At 32.7% G+C, this 9945-nt stretch overlaps 1 protein-coding gene across 13 annotated transcripts; it reads left to right on the forward strand.

Moving 5' to 3' along the window:
- The first annotated feature begins 3514 nt into the window (after positions 1 to 3514).
- Positions 3515 to 7718, forward strand: LOC131078492 (amino acid transporter AVT6A). Of its 13 annotated transcripts, none has more exons than XM_058016203.2 (8): positions 3515 to 3878; positions 3987 to 4064; positions 4896 to 5003; positions 5083 to 5620; positions 5716 to 5868; positions 6291 to 6494; positions 6644 to 7109; positions 7225 to 7718. In XM_058016203.2, the coding sequence occupies exons 4-8, from the start codon at positions 5218 to 5220 to the stop codon at positions 7373 to 7375; spliced, it is 1377 nt and encodes a 458-aa protein (XP_057872186.2). In that variant the 5' UTR covers positions 3515 to 3878; positions 3987 to 4064; positions 4896 to 5003; positions 5083 to 5217; the 3' UTR covers positions 7376 to 7718. The 13 variants fall into 13 exon arrangements, with proteins under 13 accessions (XP_057872186.2, XP_057872188.2, XP_057872190.2 ...); XM_058016205.2 differs by having other exon boundaries at positions 5090 to 5620; XM_058016207.2 differs by having other exon boundaries at positions 4896 to 4930.
- Positions 7719 to 9945: the final 2227 nt, after the last annotated feature.

The raw sequence follows: 9945 nt of genomic DNA on the forward strand, positions 1-9945 counted from the left end.
TAACCATGGTCAAAGCAATAAATGCTTGAGGAGACACATGAGTCACATGAGGGTTGAGTTAGGGGTTAACCATAAATGGTCATGTAAGAGCCATAAGTGGTTTGGAAGACTTTAGAGGTTAACTTGTTGAACACACCAAGCATTTAATGCTTTTCAAAGACTTTGAAGTCTTTGAGAAGTGACTCCAAGTTGTTTAGGAATGTGACAATAATTAGGGGATGGATTAGGCTAATTGATTAGGATTAGATAGGCTCTAGAAGAATTTAGGAAGGGCAAGTGGGAGATGTAGGAAAATGCAAATGGGGGGGAATAAATGATTTAAATAAATGTTTTGTTTAATTTATTTAAAAGAGGAAAGAGGATTAAATTGAATAAATAGTATTTATTTATTTAATTGAGTGTGAATTTGGTTGAATGAATTAATTAAAATAAATTGAATAATTTATTTAATTAATAGGAGAATGTTTGAAGATGAATTAATTAAATATTAATTTAATTAACTAATGGCTAGTGGATTTTTAATCAAATAAATATAAAATATTCATTTAATTAAAATGAACATATTTATGTGACTACATAAATTTATTGAAATACTACTCCAACTATCATCTATTTAGTTATAACGTCTAGAGCATATCTCATTCTAATTGAATGGTCTTAAAATAGTCAAATATAATGACCATAGTATCATACTAGAACTCCTTAACCATCACAATTGAAATCTCAATTGTACACATAATTCATCACTCCCAAGGATCCCTAAAATCACTATATACATAATTATGAATGGTCATTCAATGGTCATACTTATCATAACTAAAAGTCTCATACTCAGATCAACAATATTATGCATGTAAAACATATACTTAAATGGCAATAGGATAATCAAATCAATTATATTTATCCATTATAGTAATAGTAATCTCTTCACCCAACATGAAAACCACAAACCTTTTGCATAATAACATAAGAGCATGATTATTATACCATGAAACATTGCTTAGTAACATATTAACTAATGTATATCACAGTCTACGCAATTGATAATCTTATAGAACGTATCTATATAATAATACCTTTAAACAAATAACTATTAAACCGTGTTTTTCATAGAATATAATTTTTTTGTAAGATATGGGATGTAGGTCCACTACCATAAAACATAGATATCAAAAAGGAAGAAAGCTTCAAACTCAAAATTGAGAAACAAAAAAAGAAAAGAAATAAAGAGCAATACATGAAAAAACAAAAACATAAAACGAAAATTTATAATAATATTATATCACAATACATTTCAATGATTCGAAATACAATATAATCATACTATATTATACCATCATTTCTATAAAAACTAATCAATATTTAATTCACATTTCATGATTGTGAAAGAGAAAATTGTAAAAACCAACCATTATCTAGAGACAAAATATAAACATGATATACTTGTTAAGTCCACCCTAGAAGATGTCAACAATATAAACACTATAGTACAACTAATAATAAAATAGTATAGTATAGAGGTGGAGGTAAATCCAAGCATGTGGAAACCATGGTTAGTATTTGTCACCACATGGTTTAGATGGTGGTGAAACAATCCTTATGTAAGTACATTGAATTTGTTTATATCTAACTTTTAGCCCATTAGTAACCTTGAAAACTTACCTACCTACTTAAGCCATCTTCTTCATCATTTTGTCCCCACTTTCGACTTTTACTCCCAAGATGTCCTCTTTTTAATTCTAATTATGATCAATATCCATATCATATTAGGAATGTCGACATGTTAGAATGATTATTAGTTTATTTATACTTGCATTACAACTTACAAAATGTGCTATTTAAATTATTATTAATATATATTATAATGGTAAGATATTTTTTTGAGATGGGTTTAAATTATAATATGAGAAGATAATATTATTTGTACTTTTATTTTAATTTAGTGATGGAACATCAATCAAAAATTATTATTGTATATTATAATAGTAAGATATTTTTTTGAGATGGGTTTCAATTATAAATTGAGAAGACAATATTATTTGTACTTTTATTTTAATTTAGTGATGGAACATCAATCGATAAAAAATAGTGTAGTGACTATTAATTTAAGTTTTCTTGTCTTTATTTTTGTTTTTTATTCATTTCAAAATCATTTTGATTTCAACTTTCTTTGTCATATAGAACAACATATTATTACCATTTTAAATGTGGAAACTTTTAATGACACTATTTAAGTAATCATAATTTTTAAATTGAAAAAAAAATGTCAAAAATGCTCAAACAACTCTTATTCAAGATAGTGTAAATGTACTCCAAGTTCTTGAGAATGATTGTACACCTTGCACTATCCATTTATTTAAAAAAAATGAATACATCTAAATCATGCGGTTAAAAAAAACTAAAGCAAGAAGCCATCAATTATGTTGGGTTGATAGTCTAATTTAAGCTACAAAAGACATAGATATAAGAATTCAAAAAAATAAATAGATCCGTTAATATATTAAGATGCATCTACGCACATTGTCACTTGTTTAAAAAATGACTTATGGTATGGACTTATATAATTTAAGCTTTGAGATAGTTAATTGTCCTTAAAATCCAATGTTAATTGATGTTGTTATATAGTTGAAAAAACACACAAATCATAATTAACAGGTCCGAAAATAAAAATTGGGAAAATGGACTAGGTAGTCTTTTTTTACCCAAAGAACTCGTTGGATTATCACAAGTACAAAGAATGGATCGCACTCTAGAAAAAAAAATAAACTATCGAACCATTTTATTGGGAATGACAAACGCATCTCTGAATACTCAAAGTTTTGTCAGAAGTGAGTTTTCAGGAGATTGCTCAAACATCAAAGACTAACATCTAAGTCAATTTTGCTAGCACCATGCCAAACATAAATATTTTATGCCACCTCCCACAATTATACAATAAACAAAATAATCCTATAAAACTAGTGTTATAGAGGTTTGCAATGATTATACAAGTTGTTTCCCTAGACCTACACAATTATAATATTTTATCATTGTTGATTTGTTCTCCAACAAACTTCTTGTAATAAGAAACCTCGACTATTGTTGTAGTATCAAATTAGAAGAACTTTTAGTGCCTTCAATGTTGAAAAGTTTTAAAATTTAATTTTTAATAACCAATCATATGTATGCATGATGTGTGTATATGTATGTATGTGTGTATATGTATATTATATATGTATATATATATATACATACATATATGTATATGTGTATAATTGATATTAGCATATCTATCTTAATATATCTAGATAAATTACATTAAAATATATTCTTTTGAAAAATCCATATTTATTTTGAATATAATATGTGTGAATCAATCTTTAAAAAAATGATGTATCTCAACATAATTTATTTAATTATATTAAAACAAATATACTAATATATATAATTTAAAAAATCTACTATACAAATTTCATCTCTCTCCTTCAACGAAATTTTACTATAATCAGAAATCTATTAGCGCGTCCACTGAACCTGGACGAATTCCTGGTCATACTCGATAAACCCACGGGCCACATGAAAAATGAATGAATTAGGACTTAATTAAAATAATGAAGCTATACGGAAGTTCCAAGGGCTTGTAAATCGACGGCCAGCAGAATGTTTTGGAATTTAGGGTCACTTTCCTATTTGAATTCGCGTATCCATGCGCGCAATGTGTCCCAATAAAAATCCTCTCTTATAATTCGACAGGCAAGCAGTTATAAAATTTTAAGTTGGGGAATGATTGGGGCCCAGAGGCTACTCCAATATTAAGAGAAATGAGCCGAAATTGATCTCCAATGAAGAATTGACAATCTGCCATACCCAATTGGGTTTTAGTCTGTATTCAGTTGGAGGTGTGTGCGTGTGGTGTTTTTCAAACTTTATATGTAGTTTGGAATGAGAATTTGGTCTGAATGATTTGCTGTAAGATCTTTCACAGAATGCTTATGTCGATTTTGCAGGATGTTTGCTGGTAGCTACTGAGAGAAGTTATAGGAATTACGAAAGAGGATTTGAGTCCCACTTCTAGACTGTGAAAGGTATGCATCCCAAGGATTTGAATACAACTCTTTGATGGCCTAGCTGAAAAAGAAGAGGGTATATCTGATTGAAATGGCTTGATCATGTCTGCTGAGGAAATGTCTTAAAATTTTGCTCTGATTTTCTTTTCCTTTTATCCAATCATGGAGGAAATTCGTTCGTCTTATATTACTTTTAAGGAAAAATTGTTAATTCATGAGAGCTATCTTCTTAAAAAACTTAGCACAGACAAGATATGTGCCTTTACGCTTAGGGGCATTGGCTAAACATGAGAAGCAATACCAGTTCTGGCCTGAACATCTTTAAGTTCCTTTCACTGTGCAGGGTAGAGGGATCTTTTTGAAACATAGCCTTACATCTTGATTGTGACCAAAATCCTGTAGCAGTGAAGTTTTGCTCTGTTTGCTTTTTTATTTGTGAGTTGCTCCTTTTTTAAAATGAAGGGAACTTACCTTTGCAAAATATGCTGCCGCTGGGAGGTATCTATTTTTTAGCTTAGCTTGTTGAGGTATGCCACACCCAGAATTTTGGGTTTGGCTAAAACATCATCATGTCTTTCAGGAATTGAACCTAGGGCCGTGCGATTAAAAACCCAATGATTTATGTTATGAGCTCCTTCTAATTAACCCTTTTCTTTCTGTGATTGTGATGATATTGAAAGCAAAGCTTCTCCTTGGAATGTTATAGAATGGGTATTATGGTACTGTATGTTTTGTTGAGGAATGAAACGGTAAGGTAGGGTTCTTGGTTCATATAAAGATAAAGTGTGTTTTGTCGAAGGCATCCTATTGACTATTCAGCTATATTTATGCCATGTTTATGTGATTCAGATATAATTTCCAGAGGTCAGTCAAGGAAGGATCGGGTGAGTTTTAGTTGCGAAGCACTTGACGAGGATTCCTATAGAAGGGTTGCATTTTGATTATTGACAGTTTTCGGTGGGTGGCTGTAATTTTGATGTAAACGGATTGATACTTGTTTTAGAAAACACACTACGTTATTTGTGCTATGTTGTAGGGATCAGGCGACTCAAAGGTGATTGTGTGCTATAAGATGTTTATAAGGATGTGCAGACACGTTACTGAATGTGCTCTCTGAAGCTTTCGAGAATCTTAAGGAACAGTTGTTATCAAGTTGTAGACGGTTTCGAGGATGACTTCAGACACTTTTTCAGCATCTGAAAAGAATGACAGCAAGGCCTCTCTGCTGCCTGAGACCGAGAGTCAGCATGGTCTACAAGAATCCGAGTGTAAAAATGCTTCATTTTTAGGAGCAGTTTTCAATCTATCAACAACTATTGTTGGGGCTGGAATCATGGGATTGCCTGCTACCATGAAGATTTTGGGACTTGTCCCAGGGATTTCTCTGATTGTGCTTGTTGGAATTCTAACATATGCGTCTATTGAGATTCTACTCAGGTTTAGCAGAGCCTGCAAGGTCTCTTCTTATGGAGGTGTCATGGGCGATGCTTTTGGTCCACTTGGAAGGGTTGTACTGCAGATTTGTATCATAATTAACACTCTTGGTATTCTTATCGTCTACATGATCATCATTGGTATGTATAGCCAAAGAATATGGATTTGCTCCTCTCATAGTATCCATTTGATTTGTTAGTTTCTTGTTAAAGTGGCATTCTCTTTTTCTGGACAGGTGATGTTGTCTCTGGCACATCAGCAAATGGTATGCATCATTTTGGTATCTTAGAAGAATGGTTTGGTGTCTGTTGGTGGACTGGCCGACCGGTTACACTGTTTCTCACCACAATTTTTATTTTAGTTCCCCTTGTATCTTTCAGACATGTAGGTAAGTGCATTTCTACAACTGAAGTAGTTAAAAAGATTGCCTTTTTCCAAGCTTTCTGTATTTCCTCTCAAGAACACTCTTTACATTGGTTGAAAATGGCATATATGATTATCTCGTGTTATGAGTGAATGTAACTATTTCTGCAGAGATGTATCCCAGCTACCCTGTTATTGTAAGTGAAATTTGAGTTATCTCTCTAAAGACAATGCATTAGATATTCCTGGTCTGCTGTTTGTGTAACTATTAATGGGAATCTTGTTTGTATATAGTATGCTTATAAGTGGTAATCAAAATTCTGCTTAGAAGACAGATTTGTTTTATTAGTTTAAGATGCTTTGAGACCTCTTTTAGTCTAGGCAAAATTATTATTGATTCTATTGATCTTGGGCATTTTTAAAGTTCTTATATCCTTGGACATGCAGATTCCTTGAAAGTTACTTCTGCATTATCAGTGGCATTATCTGTTCTGTTTGTGATGATCACTGCTTGCATTTTAATTTTGAAATTGCTCAGTGGCAACATCAACATGCCAAGATTGCTTCCAAAAGTTGTTGATCAGACTTCATTGTGGAAGCTGTTCACAGCCGTCCCAGTGTTAATCACCTCTTACCTCTGTCACTTCAATGGTACTGAAAATTTTATTTTTAATCATTTATTAGTAGCTTCCTAGATAATGTATTCAGGAAAAGCTTATGATTCATATCATCCAGTTTGGATGTCGTTCGGTGCAAGCATTTTCTTGTGAAGTAACTTCTGGCATCTGTGGTTTGCGCAGTTCATCCAATACACCGTGAATTGAAAACCTCTTCACAAATACAAGCAATTGTTAAAGCATCACTTACCTTATGTGGGGCAATATACATAACTACAAGTTTATTTGGTTATACTCTATTTGGGGATCAGACTATGGATGATGTTCTAGCCAATTTTGACAGAAATCTGGGAGTCCCTTACAGTAATATTCTGAATGACATTGTTCGTATAAGCTATGCTGTTCATTTGATGCTTGTATTTCCAGTGATAAACTTCTCGTTACGCCTTAATCTTGATGGACTTATCTTTCCATTGGGACGGCCTATTTCTTCAGATATTCGGAGATTTGTTTTTATCACAACTGGGCTAGTTGTGATTATTTTCTTCGGTGCTGTGGTCATACCTAGTATCTGGGTTGCGTTACAATTCACAGGAGCTACTGCAGCAGTCTGTGTGAGCTTCATCTTCCCAGGAGCAATTGCACTCAGGTAATCACTGAATGCTTTACTGACCTATTCTTTGTTATGTGTTTTATTACTTGTTTTTGTAGGAATTTGGAATTTTTCTTGTTTGTTTCTAAGTCTTGACAATCTCCTATTGCAGAGACACACATGGCATCTCAACAAGGATAGATAAATTCATTGCATTGTTTATGATTATACTGGGAGGGATATCTTGTTCAATCGCTTTATACAGTGACATTGATCAGCTGTCAAAGAAAAGTAGTATAGTTCCAACTACTCCCACATCATGACAATTTAGTAATTTACAAAATGATGTGTGCCTGTGGCACGGCTCCTGTATATGTAGGCTCCTTTTGGCAGTATATAATAAGCAGGAATAAACTCATATTTGAAACATAATGAGCAATCCCAGAGAAGCATAATGTATCACAATCAAATGAAAATGTGTGCAATAGCAAAAATCTGGCCTACTTCCAATTTTTTGAATTAAACAGAGGATTATGGCATTTATAACTGTAAATCATGCCACATATGCATTGTCCCGCCTCAGTACTTATTGTGGCAGCATAAGTTTATGGGACATATGTAGTTTTGTACTTATGCTTTACTCTTCTTACAAGCCTTATCTTTTCAGTATGTAATTCTGGGTTCTGTATTTGTATTCATATCGATTTTATGATGAATGCGCTCTGTAATGATGTGTCACTGTCACCACAATTCAATTTTACATCGAGACAAATCTAATAATTCTGGTTGTAGAGTGGCAAAGCATTCAATTGCTAGGCAAAGTCAGAAGACTGTTTCACAGTGCCCAGTTTACATGCTTATAACCACGATAACTGCATACAGTCCTAATGCAACTAAGGCGATAATTTTATTAGTTTATGACCATTGTAGTTGTGGTGCACATATTTGACCAAAATTGAGCTGCACCCAATATTATGGGTACAAAATGCACCCAAAACTACACCCCATGCACACCAGGCAAAGTTAGATCTCCTGGTTCAATTCAACTAACTGCAACAGGCACATTGATACATTTGTCTCAATTGCAGAGACACCATATAAGAAGATCAATCAGATAACAAAAGGTTAAACAAGAATTCAAAATGCATGCTTTCCTAAAACACTTAAGCATTTAGGACCAGATGGTGCTTGAACAAAATGGATACTATTTTTTGGTTTATACATTCATTTGTTAATTCTTTTATTTTAAGGTCATGATCAAACCTGATGTCAATGTGATACCACTTTAGTCTTTGATACCTCCATTTCAGAGTCCTCAAAGGGTAATATCTAGTTTACTCAGTTTCATGGTTATCTTATGTTTGAAGATTCAATTAAAAGTGTGATGTTCTGATTTTAATATTAGGATGTACTTGTTTTGGGGGATTTTTCTGTCTCCCTGCATCATTGAACCTTTGTAGCCAGATTTCAGGTTTTCAATCCAAGCACCATGCGTATCTGCACACCCATGAAACCTTAGTGATCTTACAATGGAGCCTTACAAATTTGGGTATACCATTTTAGGATATTTGGTGACAAATAAGTGAAATAAGCATTTCCGTGTGGCAGATTGAGTTTCCTGCCTTGACAATGTTAATCTATGTATCTATGTTCTTCCAGGCTTCAACTTTCAAAACATTTCCATTAGTTTGATTGTAGAATGGTCTTCTTACGGGGATACTTTGTCTCTTTGTTTTAAAACTTGCTTAATGTTTTTTCGTAAATCATTGCTAACACCTTGTGTGGTCTACTGATGGTTTTAAATGTAATCAGGTTTTTCTGAATGTGTGAGCTGAGTCGGAAGCTCAAGAAGAGCTGTATAGTTGGTTCTTTTTTCTTCTGAGTAGAGATTTTAATGTTGTTTTATTGTTATGCTAGTACCTTGGGAGAGCATGTGAGGGATTGGACTGATCTTGTGCTAATTACCTCATTTTGAGAGAGTTGCTTGTAGGTCCTTACCAAGATGATGTAGAAATGAGAATTATAGTATTCGAACAATTTAAGATGGATTTATAAATTAATTTTTTTATGTTGTAGACCACCTAATGATGACATATCATTAGGTAATGAGTCACCCTTCTTAGATCTATCTTGAGGTAACTAAACATATTTTAGGTTACAAGTCACCTTTCTTAGATCTATCTTTGAGGAAACTAAACATATTTTTGGCATGATTTGACGGGGTGTGACTTTCTAAAGATATTGAATGCATTCATTTTAATTATGTAGATTAAGCATTCAAAAACTATACATTTTTAGAGTATGAGAGCAATCAACAACAACACATTTTGATTTGGTGTAATAAAAGGAATAATGAATCTGCATATTTAGGTGTTTTCTTGTTTTTGTTATTGTTCAATTTTAGGGGGTTGATCAAGGCAAAGAGCCCTTACGACTTGAGCATACAACAACCTAACACAATATTGTTTGCCCAAACTTTCATATAAAGCAAAGCAAAAGATTGTATTTTAGGTGAAGTTGTAGAATGAAGCCTCACAAATTACAAAGTCAAATCTAGAGCATAGGTACTAAATTCTTTTTGAGTATGTCCTTTGACAAGGTAGATATCTTGTGTAGAATTTTGAGTAGTTTCACTAATAAAGAATTTTTTTTTAGATATGATGATAAACAAATTTCATAATCATATCCATTTTGCATCATTCTTCAATTATTGAAATATGAATCATCATCATTCTAATCCAACTTTCGATGCATTAGGGGAAAAGACTTAGTAGATGAGCATGCTCCAAAAATATGTACGATGTGGTGTGGCAATGACCTATTTTTATGTATGTTTTTACCCATTACTTATAAGGTTAAGCACTAATAGCCATTATGTTTGCTCTTAACAATG

Source organism: Cryptomeria japonica, chromosome 7, assembly GCF_030272615.1.
Source record: "Cryptomeria japonica chromosome 7, Sugi_1.0, whole genome shotgun sequence".
NCBI classification, from domain to species: Eukaryota; Viridiplantae; Streptophyta; class Pinopsida; order Cupressales; family Cupressaceae; genus Cryptomeria; species Cryptomeria japonica.

What these genes read in the sequence shown, in the direction of transcription:
- LOC131078492 (XM_058016203.2), top strand. Translation starts at nt 5,218, where the DNA reads ATGACTTCAGACACTTTTTCAGCATCTGAAAAGAATGACAGCAAGGCC. An exon ending in TTACCTCTGTCACTTCAATG is followed by an intron (nt 6,495 to 6,643) that starts GTACTGAAAATT and finishes TGGTTTGCGCAG; the next exon opens with TTCATCCAATACACCGTGAA. An exon ending in CCAGGAGCAATTGCACTCAG is followed by an intron (nt 7,110 to 7,224) that starts GTAATCACTGAA and finishes CTCCTATTGCAG; the next exon opens with AGACACACATGGCATCTCAA.